The sequence below is a fragment of the Cucurbita pepo genome, chromosome 8 (assembly GCF_057944985.1).
Source record: "Cucurbita pepo subsp. pepo isolate OVF chromosome 8, ASM5794498v1, whole genome shotgun sequence".
In the NCBI taxonomy this organism is placed as follows: Eukaryota; Viridiplantae; Streptophyta; class Magnoliopsida; order Cucurbitales; family Cucurbitaceae; genus Cucurbita; species Cucurbita pepo.
In genome coordinates, this window is record NC_141805.1 from 12,531,566 (window position 1) to 12,548,910 (window position 17,345).

At 36.3% G+C, this 17,345-nt stretch overlaps 2 protein-coding genes across 2 annotated transcripts; both read right to left on the minus strand.

Moving 5' to 3' along the window:
- Positions 1-278: 278 nt before the first annotated feature.
- On the minus strand, positions 279-14,995 carry NRPA1 (nuclear RNA polymerase A1). The gene is made up of 22 exons (XM_023683133.2): positions 14,838-14,995; positions 14,477-14,751; positions 14,016-14,185; positions 13,353-13,512; positions 12,974-13,243; positions 12,592-12,846; positions 12,332-12,502; positions 11,517-11,679; positions 10,846-11,036; positions 10,268-10,534; positions 8,771-8,859; positions 8,526-8,673; positions 8,203-8,421; positions 7,393-7,821; positions 7,133-7,277; positions 6,120-6,331; positions 4,960-5,162; positions 3,958-4,156; positions 3,597-3,856; positions 3,125-3,265; positions 1,943-2,726; positions 279-1,173 (listed from the first exon to the last, which is right to left on the minus strand). Exons 2-22 carry the CDS (start codon positions 14,492-14,494, stop codon positions 577-579), a joined length of 5,091 nt encoding a protein of 1,696 aa, XP_023538901.2. The 5' UTR covers positions 14,495-14,751; positions 14,838-14,995; the 3' UTR covers positions 279-576.
- A 438-nt stretch (positions 14,996-15,433) lies between these two features.
- LOC111799690 (dehydration-responsive element-binding protein 2F) lies at positions 15,434-17,252 on the minus strand. The gene is made up of 2 exons (XM_023683132.2): positions 16,308-17,252; positions 15,434-16,226 (listed from the first exon to the last, which is right to left on the minus strand). Exons 1-2 carry the CDS (start codon positions 16,776-16,778, stop codon positions 15,759-15,761), a joined length of 939 nt encoding a protein of 312 aa, XP_023538900.2. The 5' UTR covers positions 16,779-17,252; the 3' UTR covers positions 15,434-15,758.
- Positions 17,253-17,345: the final 93 nt, after the last annotated feature.

The following is a 17,345-nucleotide window of genomic DNA, read 5'->3' on the forward strand; positions in this document are numbered from 1 at the left end:
CCAAACCCCATCCTAGAATGCCCACATAGCTATAATGAGAGAAGCAAGATTAGAATTGTTCCATTATGCTTATTTTACTACAATTTCTCTGCTAAAATGTTCTTCTCTTCTTCCTGTTTTCATTTAAGGTCACTTGGCTGTTCTTATAACCTAGTGTTCATTAAGATCTAGGTTAGTAAAAGCTTTTAAGTGCTGAGTTAATGGCTGTTGTTGTAAAAATGGTATCCAAAGTTCTATGAGGTGTCGTGTCTTGTTGAAAATGTTTTAAAGCAAGTTGATAACTAGTAGAGGACTGTTCAGAATATCATGTCGATAAAATACTAATTACAATCTAAGTATTTCTCAACGGGACAAAATTTTGTGCCATTTTTTTTGGACTTTTCAACATCCTTGCATGTTGGTTTCTACATGTAAACACTAAATAATACAACTATAAGCTAATAATACAAAATCTTGTAGCATCCAAATTCTACACACTGCAGACAATCTCTTCCAATAACAACTAATTAATTGATGGGTAATTAAATTAGTCGATCAAATAACTCAAAACTCAAGATATGAAGCCAAAGGGACTCATCAGACATCGATTTTCTGCATCAAATCAAAACTACCGGTTCCCATCTTTACTGGCAAACCAAGACAGATTCTAGCAGATGGAGTTTCCAAGGTGTCTACTTCCCCATGGTATGCAGCTTGAACAATGAACCTTGCAGCCGTCTCAAAAGTCATTCGGCTGAAAGGAGATATCGAGTCGGCTATGCCTCCTAATCGATTCATTGGTCGGTATCCACCAGAATGAGTCATATAATCAGCAATTAGAGTTAGATGTCTAATATTGACTGATATCCCATATGAACTGAAAATGTTTCGAATTTCTCTTATTATTGTTTCCCTAGCAGCTTCCACTCCATATGTTTGTAGCATGGCATGAATGTCATTGGAATATATATATCTAGCATCAAGCTCATCTTGCAACTCCCAGAGCGTCTTAAAGTCGACTCCAGTCGTCTGCAATGCAGGAACTTTTTCCTTTTCTTCTGGTTTGATATTCTTTCTTACCTTAATATCATTCCCGTGGTATATTACCTGACCTTCCTTGCATGTAATTTGTTGACAGCGGATGATTTTGCCAGAGCTTTGGATAGACACCTTCTGGGCCGTTCTCTGAGCAATCTGGTTTCACAGGCCAGAAAGGAAGTTCATAAAGTGATCAGTGGAGAAATAAAAAGATCACAATGTATTATGAGAAACAGATTTACACCAACAATTTTCTAGACTATCGAATGAGCATAGAAGAATTACATCCACCCTAAGAGTAACTACAGGAATATGTGTGCTATTGCTCGTCAATAGTTTTAGCGCGCGCAGGTTTGAATTTGGAAGTATAATGTTCTCAGGACAACTGCAATATGGGTACCGGTGTGTAAGTAGAACCTATAAGAGATTGTCTAGCTAAAGGTTTTGAACCTATTAATAATTTGGATTGTCTATCAAATATCTCTCAAAGACACCTCTCCAATACGGTGATAGATACCAAGGACCCATGGTTTTTCTTTAAGCTAGAGTCTAAAGCAGCACAAGGCTCCACCTCAAAAGAGATTGAAGAGGCATTGTTCGTACTAACACGTACAAGAGGTTAAGAAGAGTTGTTCAACAGAAATGGGGAATGACATGCAAACTTTCAAAGGCACCAAGAGAATTGGCCTTCACTCAGATAATTTAACTAATATATTCTAGATTATTTTGGCATCTTGTCCATAGACGCTTACATACTTGCCTATTATGAACCAAACAGAATAAATTAACAAAAGGAAAAGAGCCAACAAAAATACTGAAACATATCAAACTGATTAAACAGATTACTTCCTACAAATACATAAGTGCTAACATAAGGAACAAAAAAACCAGATCCAGATGAAAATAGACGAGTGTGAGAAAGTACCTGCGTCAGTAAAATATGAGGTTCATTGGTAAACTTAAAATGGACTTCAAAATGACTTCCCTTCGCTGCCACAAAAATTGCTCTATCATAGTCCTTTCTGGAGAATTCTGATTTAGCTTTCTTCTTTTTGTTTGATGTTTTGGTTGTTTTCCCTTTCGAATTGGACTTTGAGACATCTATTATCTCAGTCTGATCCTCAGATGTAGCGTCTTTAACAATTTCCATCGTATCATCATTGGTTATATCAGCCTCATCACCTTGATCAACTTCACTTTCAAATCCTGCTGATGGTTCTTTCACATTGAGTTCCTCTTCCGAATCATCTTCATAATCCATCTCATCATTAGTTCGAAGTTTTTGTTTTTTCATGTCAAAACCAAGATCTTCAGCAACATCTAAGTCATTGCCAACTTCATCATCATCATCATCATTTTCTTCACGTTGTGAGCTACTTACTTTATCGCTTTCACTCAAACCCTTTGATTGTGAGTCGGGCACAAAATTTTTTATACCACTAATTCGTGATAGTAAGAGCATTTCATTTTGGATTGAATCTTCCAACTCCCTAACGAACACAAATTCCAAAATTTCTTCCAAATCTTCTGAAGATACATGAGCATGCTGTGGATTACTTTCAAGTGGGTAAAATCTTATTTCAAGCTTATAAATACTGCATATCTCTCGCTTCCGTTGCGAAAATGGCACAACAGTTACTTCCATACTTTCTATTATGTCAGCTACTGTAATCTTCTTCAACTTATTAGCAAGACACTTTGCATCATCCCTGTCATATAACAGTCAATTTTTATGGTTCAGAATAATATTGACCAACATGTTATAATTTGTACTTTCATACTCTCCCTTATGACAGTAACCAATTGTAAGGTTAGTTTGACCTACAAAATCACCAAGTTAACTTGTGTCCGCAAAATTCACATACATTGCAATCTATAAATTTCTCTCCGCCATGGTTCAATAAGTTTCAAGCTTTACCTTTATTTCTTTTTCTTTTTTTTTTTTAAATGTAAACAGTATAAAAAAAAAATACTAATGTAATTATGGCCGAAGTCACTATGTAGACTGAGAATATAAACTCTATGGATACAACATATACACTAGTAATAACGAGATTAGATAAATAACCATGTAGCAATGAATCAAGAAACAGTAATTTTAACTTACATTGAGTAGCCCTCTCGCAATGGGCATGTCATAATTGGTGTCTTAATATCTTGTGAAGCAGTCATCAAAATCTCTTGAAGGCGGGGAATTCCAAGAGTCACATTCATCTCACCACGCCCAGCATGATGAAATGTGTTCAACCTAAGACACATTTCATTTCAACAACAAAAGAGAATGATAGTGAAATCAGCCACTATATAGTCAATCTAACGGGATAATAATTCCTCTTTTTTAAAAAAGAGTGAGAAGGTGACTTTTTTTTCCTGAACTTTTGTTAAGTATACTCGCTTATCAGCCAACTGATTTCTAACCAAGACAGCCAGGGAAAACTAAGTTCATTCTTATCCAAGTATCAACACTAATTACGATGACTTATTCCTAATATATTAAGAAAAGCTTAAACTGAAGTCTTATTCGAAGAGAAATAACATGATTAAAGCCTGAAAGATAGAAACAGGGTGGGGGGTCTTACGTCATTTGTGTTGATGGCTCTCCGATAGACTGAGCAGCGAGTACACCAACTGGTTCTCCAGGCTGTGCAAGACTTGACAGGTACTTATTCTCCAGCAGCCTGATAAAGTCATCTTTTTGTCCCAGACCAGGAGCCTTATCCTTCGCAAAGGAATTATATATGACTTCTGCTTTCTCTTGAAGAACTGAAGGCAGCTCATTGATGTATTGATTAAAGCTGTCAGGCTGATGATGACTTTTTTGGTAGATCATTTCGCAGTTCTGAAATAAAAATAGGTATGATCTAATCATTCAGAAAACACACAAACAATGAATAAAAAGCTCTATTAAGCATCCAGATTTTGAAGGTTTCAATTTCTTACAGCTGCAAGTGCTTCAAATTTTATAATAAAGGCATTTTTATGGACATCTACACCATCCTCGCCATAACGAAATTGAATAATGGAGCCATCTGCATCACGAACAGTATGATCGTAACCAACTTTTAGAGACTCCAGATTTTTAATAAGGCATCTTTGTAGATATCCACTCCGAGATGTCTTAACTGCTGTATCAACCAACCTATGAGAAGAAAAAAAAACTCAGTTTATATGTCAATAAGATGTCAAGTAAATACTGATGAAAAAAGTTCTTGTATGTTGCTCCTTAACCAATAGAACAATCTATCTAAAAGCCATGAAGGGGGGCAAAAAAGAAGAACAGATAAAAGTAACTGAACGTGATATGGCCAAATTTGCAGTTTTAAGAATCTAACGTAACCAATTTCATTTGCATGGTATATTCTATTTAAAAATCATTAGTTCACTAATCAAGACCAGAATTGTATTTTTTATTCGTTAATTTCCCCTGTTATGGTATACTTTTGGCTTCATAATTCATTGTAACCATAATCTTATGAGTTACATATATATTAAGGAGTATAATTATGAACGCAGGAAACATGATGAATGTACTGCAATTTTCATCACTCCTCATTTATCCTTGAACAGCAGATTATAATGCAGATCAAGAATGCTTCCATAAAGGGGTTTTCTCACCTTGCTGTCCTTCAATGATGCTTAAAGATTATTAAAGTTCAGAAACCTCTTAGACGCAAAATTGAAATATCATAACCTGTTGGACAACTTTTAAACTTCTTCTAGTTTCTGGTCAGTGAACAAGATCAAATCTTGAACTGGAATGATTATAGGGAATCCAAACTTAACTTTAATTTTCAAATAGATAGGACGAGGTTCAATGCAGAAATATGATGCATAAACCAATTAACTTTTGGGAAGAAAAAACACAAATAGCTACGTCTGATTATGCCAAATCACACATAATATTCGTCAGGATTAACTTAAGTCAGAAGAAGTTTAATTTACCCTTCACGGCCAGCCATACAATGGAAGTAGTATTCTTGAGGTCGAAGACCAGTAAGAAAGCGATCAACAATGAACCCTCCAGCTCGTGATGCCCAATCCCAAGGCGGAAAGCAGGGTAATGTTTTTCCTGACACCATTCTAGGAACTCGTTTGCCTTCTAACTGCTGCTGGCCTAAATGTGAAGATATTTGTTGAAAATTTGCCTGTTCAAAGCAAGACAATTTAGAAAATATGGAAAAATCTCAAAACAGAGTAAAATTGTGATTGAGCATTGATTCAAATTTCCATCCGCATACACGTAAATGCAACAAATTAAAGAAAAATGTATTTACACTGCATCAACAAGTCGAGACAAGTTCAAGAAAGATTGTCAATTATGTCAAAAAAGATGGAATACAACGACAGCAGATCAGCATATATTTTTGTATCCATTTGTTTCATGGTTTCTTAGTTTTGTACTTTCATAGCCACATTTCATTTTCTTGGTACAAAGAATACCACTATACTCAATTTTATCATGTTCAGGGAAACTAAAACATCATAGTTGCATCAGATAACAAGCAATCAACAGGAAGGAGAAAAAATTAAACCATTATTTGCTACAGGAAAAAATGACTCATGAAGCCTACATTTTGAACTCTAATTTTATATAAGCTTCTAAGAACCTGCTAAATACTTACACCAACTCTTCTCTCTTCTTTTCTTTTTTATTTAAAAAAGAAAAAACAACAGCTACAATACCAACTACTACCTTAACTACTGGAAAGTAGCCACTTGGCAACCAAACAAACACAAAACATCTGAGCTATTAAAATCAATAAGAGAGTAACATTGCAGGGATTTGAATACATAAAACACATGACCTCTAATTCTGTTAGCATATTAATCTACCACAAGATCAAAATGTTTAAGCTAATAGATATATCAAATCTTATATTCTTAAGAATGCCGTACATAGAAAAATATTGCTCTACCACAAGATCAAAATGGAAGTTTTCTTCCCTTTAAAACTTCTTTCCTTACACCTAAAGCAAAAGAGAAAGAAGTTTTAAACGGAAGAAAAGTTTTAAAAAAAGGAAGACAGAAAAATAACACCACTGTGGAAGAAGCATTGTATTGGCAACAAATACCTAGATACTCAGAATTGCAAAGAAACCTACCGTACCACCTTTAGCCCCAGAAGTCGTCATCAGAGAAATGCAGTTGTTTACAGAGGGTTTTAGCAAGCCCTCAGACAACAAATCTTTGAGGACCTTAGAGTTACCAGTCCTTTCATTAAGTTGGCTGGTCATTTTTCTATCCAATGATGTTAATGCTGGCTCTCCATTATTGGAAATAGTTTTTTCAATATTCAACTGCAGTGCCATTGGATCTGCAAATCAAACATATTAAGTCCCAAATCCATCAAACTGAGAAAGTCCGAAGTAATAACAAATAGATTCCACACCAACAGTCAGGGCCATAATAAAAATATTTGTCATGGCAGGCTGAATCATGGAAAGTGTTTTGAGATGCAATTGTCAGGCCTCACATAAGCTCATTTATGCTTGTCATTTCAAATCATTCTCTGGATATGTATCTACGTTAGTTGTTCTTCCTCGTAGGTCAAGATTTTAATCAGAGTATGTACGAGTAAATACCATATCCAAAGAAAATTTAAGGCATTTTTATGGAAGCTTAGTCATTGGAGAATCAATACAGCAGATCATCTTCAATGGAGAATCCCTAATTTCTTTAGCACAATAGTATTGAAACCTTAATTTGGAAGGCTTTGCATGGAGCATGATTATGCCTGTAAATATTTTATCTTTTATCACAGATTTTTGTGGGGAACCCTTTCAAAAGCGATAAGAAAACACTATGGTTTGCACAACTGTTCCTTTTTTTTTTTGGTCTCTATGGTGTGAAAGGAGTGGGTGGATCATCAATAACAATCATTCATCATTCGATGGGTTTATGGATTTGGTTTTATTTAATTTGCCCTTTACTGGTGTGAATGCTCACACCCTTTTAAAAAATATAGTCGTTCTACAGTAATTTATTGCAATCCACCAATGGTAGTTGGGAGGCTTTATCTTCTCTTGTGTACACTCATTCATCAATGAAATTTTTGCTTCTTTCTATTAGAAAAAACACTTAATGCATCAAGCACTAATAGTGAACAGGAAAATACCTAATTTTTCTCCATCTTTAACCTTAAGAAATCCAAGATGCACCTGTTCACCGATATTCTCGCAGATTTGGAGTTGCTTCTCTCTCTCCTTGTCCATACATTGTATCAACAAAAGATCATCTACTCCACATGTGAACCCATGCATCTAAGAAATGAAAGATGAATGTACAAGTATTGTCAATGCCAACTTGTAAGATGAGAACTAGCTTATGTTATTTTATATAAAGAGGGAGAGTAAACTTGAAATAGTACACCATCACCTGAAGATAAACAGTGAACAAACGACTCATTACAGAAAGCAAGACGCCAGCAGTATTTGAACCATAAAGCTCCTGCACTGTATGCACTAAGCCATAGTCACCAAATTGAGCCTTGTCTATGACACCACGCACCAATTCATTTTTAAATATTAGTAAGCTATCGTCATCTAAACGCTCTGCCTTCAATTTATCAAATTTTGAGTAATCATCTTTTTTAGAGTTCCCTTCATCAGGAACTTCTCCTTTTCCCAACTTAATTCCATTCCAAGTTCTTTTTCTCTTTGATCTATCACCATCGGCCACTTTGACTTTGGAAGAATTATTTCCCGTATGTCTGCACTTAAAAAAACCACGTGGAATTTTCACATCTTTTTCTACACAAAATGGTGGGGCCCCTCTAGTGATATGGTCCAATAAGGCTGTGACAACCTGTAAACCAAAAAAAAAACAAAAACAAAAACGATTACGGTATCAGAAGTTAACCATGAGGCCTGTGAACTCTTCACAAAACAACAAATTTCTATTCAAATCCAGGAGAAGTGCAAAGAAAAGCAAAGCAGACAACGATAGTTTTCTAATATGAACTCATTTTAGAAACCTTGAGTGGGTTAACATTACTTACTCAAGCTCAAGTATCATAGCAAACATCTCAACAAAACACAAATCCTCTGATTACTAAAGTAGCACATGCCTACGAACTCCTAATATTTATTCTGTTTTTTTTTTTTTTCTTTTTGCATGATAAGATATATTTCCGTGTCTGCAACATTAATATGCAAATATCTTATTTTCTAGAAAAGATCCCAACACCTGTTTTCCTGTCCAAAGAGGCTCTGGTTTCCATACGGCAGGAAGAACAGGTAGCATCTCGGATTCAAAATCTAAAATGAAAATCTTCTGCCCAGGTTTATCTGAAGAAGCACATGGTCTGGATGTTGAAATGCCAGAACTATAGAGAAGCTGGCTAAACTCGTCAAATTTTAAGAAAGTATCCTTCTTCGTGAGAAGCACAGCACTTATAATGTGGTCCTGAAGAATATATGCAAATTAGGTGGTTAATCACCTATATATATCAATGACATCAGAGAGTATATGAAGAAATAAGCTCAGGGTTTTAGAAATTTACTTGGTACCTGAATTAATGCTCTGATTGGTTCACCACTGGTGGGTTTCACATATTGGTTATTTGCATTCACAATGTTGTAAGCTTCAGCACGAGAAATTTCATCTTGAGGAAAATGAACGTTCATTTCATCACCATCAAAATCAGCATTATACGTGCTGTAATTAGAGAACAATACATTTTCAGTGGCACGTGCTCTTATTGAAAATAACACAAAATGTTGTACAAGTTAATACAAATTATAAATAATGATACCTGCAATTTGCATAGTGCATTCGAATAGTCTTCTCTCCTTTTAAGACACGAACAACATGAGCCATAATACTAGGCTTGTGAAGTGTAGGCTGTCGGGGAAAAAGAAACAAAGACTCAAACACATGAAAAAATAGGATATAAATAGACATCCTAATGTTAGAACTAAAAGCCAGTTTACACCATCTCTATTTTATGTAAATCATCAATGACGGGGAGCGCAGAGGGGTCCATGTGATGCTCGGTCCCTTGTTAGGTTCAAGGCTTCCCTTTGAACCTCAGTGTTGAAGGCCTTTTATATTATCCGTTCGGTCTTATTTTGATTGATTAGAGTCTCTTTCTTTAGTGGGATTCCCTTTTGTGAGCTTGGTTTCTGTTGCCCTTGTATTATTTCTTTTTTCTTTTTCTTTTTCTTTTTCTTTTTTCTTTTTTTTTTCTTTTTTACCAATGAATTTCGATACGTCAACAATGCAAAAAAAGGGACTCCAATCCATAACAATAGGACCTAACAGGTGATTGGAAAAACAAGGAGACCACGCCCAGATTAAGGAATTAAACCTAGCTAATGACTAAACTTCCTCCCCAGCTCTATCCTAACCCCTAAAAATTTTTTTAACTCCCTACAAGCCAAAGACCCAAACTATAGCAACGAAGCCAACTTTCCACAAAAAAGAATCAATACTTACTTCAACCTTACATCTCTCAACCACTAAGGAAGCTTCTTTCAGGCTCATCATATAAGCTATATCAATACGCAACAATAAAAAAATTGCAAGAAACAAGACAGCATGAAACTTAGCAACATTTTTCTGAACTAGCTACCTAAACTGGGATTCTGGATAAGGGGAGGAAGTAAGTTGAAAACCAACCCAAAACGACCTGGATGAGGGTAAGTATTCCTTAGAAAAGAAAGTTCTTTATCAAAGAAAAAGACACTTTTGGGTTTTTTCTAAAATGGATTCCGAAAAGACATGCACTTTGGATCATGGCCTAGAGGGAGCCCAAGGTAAGAGAACGGAACCTAACTCATTTCACACCCCACAAGAGAAGCCCAATTACCCGACTTCAGTGGGTCACAATTCATACCGATGGTCAATCTCCTACCTTTGTTCATCTCAAGGCAATAAACCACTCATAGTAAGAAAGAGTTTTCCTTACCCAAGTAAAAGAAAAATGTGTCACCCGCAAACGAAGATGTTAGAGGTGTAGATTTTGTCCCAGGAAACTCTCAATAATCCTCCTCCACTAAAATTAATATATCCCTACCCACTTGGAAACCCATTTTAACAAAGTAATCAGCAACCAACTAAAACTAAATATCATAGTAAGACTAAAAAACAGGAAATAATAACAATGTTACATACTTATCCACTACATCACATTCACTTAGGAAGCAACTATAACAATAATGACAAAAAAAAGGCATAAATTTAAGTTCAAGTCTTATAGATAAAGTAGTACAGATGTAAAAGAATTATGTCAAATAAAACTAAAGTCTACCTGTCGATTCACAAGAACAATATCTCCATCTTCCAAATGGCGATTCACAATTTTCCCTTCAAATTCATAATCATCACTTCCTTGATCGACAACCACTCCACGAGAGGAAGGTAATTTCCTTGAGATAGAAATGCGTGATTTCCGACTTGGCTTCAAATTCAACTTAACTGTAGCTAACTTATCAATGTAATGTGTGGCTCCTGGATGGGTTTCAGGACCATTAATTATAGCATTTCGTAACTTTTGAACATTCCAAGCAGTCACTCTCTGGAAAAAGTAACAACAAAAAGGAACAAATAAAACACGATCAGGTCAGGGATAAAAGCCACTTTTTCCTACTGTATTCAATAAGAAACGAAAACCTAAAAGAACAAGTACAAAAAAAAAAAAAAAAATGATGAAGACTACTCTCAGAAAAGAAAAATTAGATTAAAATATTGTTTCAATAAATAACCAATTAACACTAGTTAGTCTAATCAAAATGTTGTGGCTTAAAACAAAAACCAGTACATACCACATACAAATATAGAAGACAATCAATATTACTACAAGTAGAATACTTGTTTAGATTAGCATACCTCCGGATAGGTCAATCTCAATGCAAAATAAGGTGGAATTCCAATCTCATTAACTGCTAAGTAGGGATCTGGTGAAATGACAGATCGGCACGCAAAGTTAACCCTCTTTCCCATCATCTTCTGACGAAACATGCCTTCCTTCTTCTCCAATAACTGACATATTCCCACAGAAACATCTTTTTGACCTGGACCTGCCGTCAAGAAAGCATGGCCCCACCATTCAATAGGCAGTTCCATGATTTGTGTATAACATTCATGGCAGTACTAGACTATCAAAAATAGCAAACATGCTACTACAAGGTTACAATTAATAAGACTAAACTAGACAATGGAAATTAGAGGCAAAATGCAATTTGAACAACACTAATTTTGCGACCATGGTAAGGCAGAACTTTTCAATTAGTGGCACAAATACCAGATGACTTGTGCATTAATTATTCTACAAAGGTGGTTTTTGTTTAGATATCTCACAGTAACAAAGCCCTAAAAAAGGTGTAAGAAGACTCCCTCATTGGAAATTAAAAAAAAAAAAACAAAAGAAAAAGGTAATTAAGAAAATCAATAGAAACAAGCCAGCAAGACAAATTGAAAGAAAATTGAGTCCCCTACTTCCGCATTGCATATAAATTGAAGGCCATTTAGAAACTTTGACATTGAATAAACATGCTTACCAGATGCAGTTTTGCTATCAAACAAAACATTGATAGATTGTTGAAGATCCATCCATAGCCTGACTATCTTTGAGTGTTCTGATTTGTTAGCATGAGCATTTCCTAATGATATATTGGACTGTAGCACCTTGTTCAGTAACACAGTTTGAGGATGCTCCATTATCTGAGAACACAATTAAGCAGCGACTCTTTATGAAAACATGTACAAAAGACCACATGAATTGTTACAGTCATAGCTAGATTAGTTAGATCTTGAGTTAGGAAAAAAAAAAAGGTTGCAGTTTAAAATGCAAGGGATAAGTACTATTACAGAAGTAGAACATACAAGGACTCACGACCCCAATTTCCAAACCAGTTAAATAAACGACTGTTTCAACAACATGCTTTACTCTATTAGTCAGGTGGAAATGCAAAAGCTAGCAATCAAATGCATTATTCTTTTAAAATATAATTGTCAAATTCTTTTATTTTTTTCTCAATGAAAGTTTGGTCCTTTATCAAAAAATTATACATAACGGTCAAATAATGTTTTTGAGGGGAGGCCAAAAAAAAGTGTCACAGCAGTTAACAAGAAACTCATCTCACACAACAGCTTTGATTTTTAGTTTCCATCTACTACGTTTAATTCATTTCCATGCATCAACTTATGTGGTTCCTAAAAGAATTTAATTCATTTCCATGCATCAATTTCAGTGGTTCCAAACAGAAAAGGATGAGCAAGCATGTGACCATCATTCATCAAAACCCTTGGTCTTTAGTCATAAACAGAGAAAGAGAGAGAGAGAGAGAGAGGGAGGGAGGGAGAAGATACTTACAGAATCGCCTCCTTTTGCAGGGGGGCGGAACTTAATTGGAGGGACTAGAACAGCCTCTAAGAAAAACATGGAGTGGCCTGCTTTATTTCCATATCCCTGATGCTGAATATCACTAATAAACGAACAGAGCATAGCTTCATTTTTCCACAAACGCTTCAAAATATGCTTAACCTATTATAAAAATACAAATTATTATTGTTATTTGAAGAAAAGAAGGGAAAAAATTATCTGCTATTACAAAATAAACTGGCAGTACGTACCTCAGACGGCAACAAATGTCCTGCGGAGAAATTTTTTGGCACAAAAATTTCAGGAGAAACTTCCTCAGAATCTTCTACAGAGGCCTTGGTTGCAGTGTCATCAAATACATCTACTTCCGACATATTGATAACAGTAGTTTGCGGAACCGTATTCTCTTCCTCAATTGAGGATATTCCTTCAGCCCCACTACTCACACTCGCAGGCTTGCATCCTCTAATAGCATTGGCCCTCTTGTGAGCTCCTGGCAAGCCAGTCTGCGTCCATCATGAAAAAGAACCAAAATCAAATCCCTGAAACTTGTATATATGCCCATGACCTGATAGTAAAGCTATAAATGTAATATCACATCTGAATTAGAAATGGGCATGTAAGAAGAAATACCATGTGAAGCCAACCAAAAGTTGGTCTAGTAATCTTAGGATTTTTGGCACCACAATTTTTGCACTCTCTCTGTTTGGGCTTCAAAAATTTATTCACAGCAGATATGGCCTCAGAAAATTGAAGAGAGGTCCATTTTTTTGGTTGCATATTCTGCATTTCATTGCTATGCTTTGAATCTGAAGACTCAGTTAGCAATTCTGAATCCAACTCTTTCGCCTTAACAACATCACCATTTAAAATAAGCTCCAGTTGAGATGCACATTTTTCAACCTAAAGTCAAGAATTAAATTGGCAGGTATTATTTATGTATAGAAGACAGAAGAGTGTATGAAACTAAAGAATTCTACCTAAAAACATCCTTCGATTATAGTAAGTTTACCTGGGATCCGCCAGCCCGAAAATGGTGGCACGAGAAACAAGTGCGTTGTAGAAGATTATGGAGAATAATAAATAGCAAGGGATTATACACTGGAGAAACAAGGTCAATGTGACCACAATGACCGGGGCAGTAGAAAGGCCTTTGTCCGCAAGATTTGCAACTACATAAACCAAAATACCAACCAAATAAAACATTATAGAAACAGAGAACAAGTAAATATAACTTTAGATTACAAGACAAGTTCAAAACTGTAGATGAAAAAGATGTCACCAAATAGCTCTCCGATTGCAATGAATTAAAAAGGGAAGATATAGCAAAAACTCCATTAGTATCCAGAGGCTAATAAGAAGGTTAAATACTCCAAATCTACCAAATTTCAAAACTTCCCCAAAATCTCCTCTTTCGACCATTCTATTTCAAGCCAAATTTACCCATCACAAGAGAGACAATAGGTGATGTACATAACGTGAAGGCTGAAGCAAAACAATTAAGACAATATTTTCTGAGCCTATAACCTACGAACAGGAAAATTCACAGAATAAACTCATAGCTGGAGCCAACTACGTAAACGTTCATCAACAAGCACAAACATGAAATATTGGATGGAACGAGACAAATATTCAACTTCTGAAAGAAAAGTAAACAAGAATCCAAGGTACTCACAGTGTTGTCTCATCTAAAGAACCCATGGCTGGATCATAAAGTCCGCCAGCTACGGGCCTGCCCATAGCATCTAACAATATGGGTGCAGTAACTTTTACAGCACTGTGTTTGCGAACCTCGTCTTCAGTCATGAAGCTGAAGGCGACCGCCTTTACTGACTCGGACGCACCCTGCAACAAATTGTCACCATTAAAAAAACTACACTACTCTTCAACATCCTACCACACCCCAAAGCTAAAATTTCCAACATAAAAAGTGGTCTACAACTAGAAATTGCCTTCACTTCATGCAGTAGAAGCTCAGAACAATTAAACATTAGATACAATGAGGATAAGCTCAAAACCATCTCCGTGTTTTACTACACTCGCATCCTCTCGCAACAAACAACAACATGAAAGCGAACACTCGGAAACACACAAAAGCAGAAGGAAACAGATATTGAGAGAAACGAGCATTAGTACCTCTGTGGTCTGAGCCATGGCAGTGACAATCTATTCCAACTACTCAGTTTCAACAGTCGGCGTGCGCGAGTGACGGAAGAGAAACAACAGAGGTTTGAAGCACATTCACCGATCGAGATTTTTTACTCTGTGTGTGAGTGTGTGAACTGAATAAAAAGAACCTTTTTTAAACTGATTCCAAAAAGAATCAATATTTCTTTTACACTGATTTAGGGCAATTCCTTAGCAGGTTCTGGCTATAGCGGCGGCGTGAGCGAACCTTTCGCGATGGCAACCTGGAAACGGCGAGGGAAAAAAAACGTGGACAGCGTCAATAGTTGTAGAGAAGAGTAGAGGAAAGATCGAATGATAAAAGACGTACTTGACGGCGAAGAGGGCTTAGTGGCGACGACGGCGAGTTGCAACGGAGGATGTCTCTTATCGATGGCGGTGGCGGCGGGCGCGAAGATGGTTACTGAGAAAAACGAGAGGGAGAGGGAAAGGGAAGAGAAGACGAGAACGCGAAAGACGCAGTTGGACGGCGCAATGCAAACGGCTATGGAATTATATTAGTTCTTAAAGGAACCTTATTTCTAAATTTGTTTTTTCTTTTAATATATTTATTAAAATTGATAAGATTATATCTCAACCAATTAGGTTTAAAATTTTTTTTTTTTTATTTACCAAATTTGTTTTAGTTTAGGATTGAAGATCAAATATTTATAAATTCTTCTCATTTTTCCAAATTTAATTACAAATTTAACCTAATTTTCATTTACAAATTTAACCTAATTTTCTTGAGGAAAGCCGGGGAAGATTTTATTCCAATTAATATATCAAACGTCGAAACATAATGCTATTTCACGATTTTATATAGAAGCTAAATATCGTGTTATGACCTCAACTACTTGTAAAATTGTTCGATTACGTAGCTACTGCTTGCAGATATATGTTTATTTACATCATCTTACTCTGGTATCGTGATAATTAGAGTACTATTAAAATAGTACATGATTTAGTTTTCCGTGAGCAAACCAAGCATGTTGAGGTCTATCTCAACTTGACATTGTCTCATTACAAATTGCTGATATGTTACCAAAACACTCGTTTTCACGTATTCGTTGACTAAGCAGCTATACTCGAATGGACCGGATGACTATTATGTTTAAAACTCTCTTCTCATTCCCTCATGTGCTCTGTTTCCCCCATCATCATTATTTGAACTACATATATATAACCCCTCGAGAACAAAAAGTGATCCTCAAACTTGCACTTCCAACCTAATTCATGGAACAAAACAGGGTCAAGGTATGATTCCGGTGGAATGGTCCTCTTGAAAATCCCAAATGGAGTTGGGAAAACTTAGATCATCTTCGTAGTTATGAACATAATCATAAACTTCAAAGTTTCCAATTTGATGATGATGGTGGTGATGAAGATCTTCAATATTGGCATTCACGTCCATTATGGAATCCCAGTTAAAGCTTTTGTCACTAAGTACTTCAAGTTCATCACTGTAATGATCTTTCAAATTATTATTAGATGATTCTGATCCCAAACAACAGCCTCCATTCCCTTCCTCTCCTTCTGATGATTCAATCACTTTCTCCTCTTTCATAATCCCAAGTTGTTGTAGAAACTCGTTTAGATCAATTTGTGGTTTCTCTTCCACAGCTCTTATTGTCGTAGTCGTCGTCGTCATCACTGCCTCGTCTTCCACCGGCGCTTCATCGTCCTTCTCTCCCTCTGTTTCTCTCTTGTCTTCAACTTTCTTGTATAGAGAAAGAGAGGTCATGAAAGTTTAAATTTAAATAAAAACAAGCATTTCATATACAAAGTGAAATTCCAATACCTTGGAAGGAGAGAGAAAGCCACGAGAGGTTTGAAGCTGCTGAAGCCTCTGATGAATGAGATGAACACTAGGCTGAGCATTGAGATTAAGCATGAAACCGGCAGGGCGATGATGAGGGAACATAGAAATGAAGTTTTTAGAAGGAACCCATTTGAAGATATTAGATTTAGCAGCACTAGAATTTGGCTGCAAGTGGGGAAGATTGAGATAAGCATCAGGGCCATAGAGTCTAGTGGCAGCTTGATCATAAGCCATGGCGGCCTCTTCAGCAGTGGCGAAGGAGCCCAGCCAGAGCCTGGTGCGCTTCTTGGGCTCGCGGATCTCAGCCACCCACTTGCCCCAAGTCCGCTGCCGGACGCCACGGTACTCGCAGGAGGCGTTGAGAGGGCCGCCTTTGCCTCGGGAAGGGCCTTTCTTCCATGGCTTAAGAAGTGGAGAGTGGGATTTTTTGTCTCTGCTGCCGCTATCCATTTTGGTTATGGAGAGTAAGTGAAGAAGATGAGTGGGGGAATGAAGGTGGTGAAAGGGAGCGGAGGGATATGTAGAAGAGGAAATCAAATGAAATGGGAGTGGGGGTATTAATGTTGTCACGTTCGGAGATGGCCATATTATATAGTTTTTGGACCGTTGTGTTGTGTGTATGTATCTATGTGCTTTGTGATTTCAAAAACTATGTTACAGTATAACTCACGTACTTTTTATAAACTTTATAATTGATGTTCACATTCTATCTTTTTCTTATCCTAATGGTATGGATTAACGGATGTTAATTGGCACCGAAGGGTATCATATCATATTTTGGGTTAAATTATGACGACCCAAATTTTAAGGTAAAGACTACATTTGACACCATTTGACTCTCGTAAACATTTGCAATACTTTCCTACATTTGGCACCATGCATTAATCACTTATAAAACAGATCATTTTTACTAAAAACACTCTCGTATGCTATGCTACGTGAAATTCGAAAGAACACCCATTAAGTAAACATGATTGAACATGACAAATTAAGGATTAAGGACTGTCATTAAGGATT

Excerpts from the sequence above, each read along its gene's own strand:
- NRPA1 (XM_023683133.2), bottom strand. Across the intron at positions 12,503-12,591 it reads GACATTTGTTGCCGTCTGAG|GTTAAGCATATTTTGAAGCG; the intron begins GTACGTACTGCC and ends TTTTTATAATAG. Across the intron at positions 11,680-12,331 it reads CTGCAAAAGGAGGCGATTCT|ATAATGGAGCATCCTCAAAC; the intron begins GTAAGTATCTTC and ends TTGTGTTCTCAG.
- LOC111799690 (XM_023683132.2), bottom strand. The coding sequence starts at position 16,778 with ATGGATAGCGGCAGCAGAGACAAAAAATCCCACTCTCCACTTCTTAAG. Across the intron at positions 16,227-16,307 it reads GCTTTCTCTCTCCTTCCAAG|AAAGTTGAAGACAAGAGAGA; the intron begins GTATTGGAATTT and ends TCTCTATACAAG.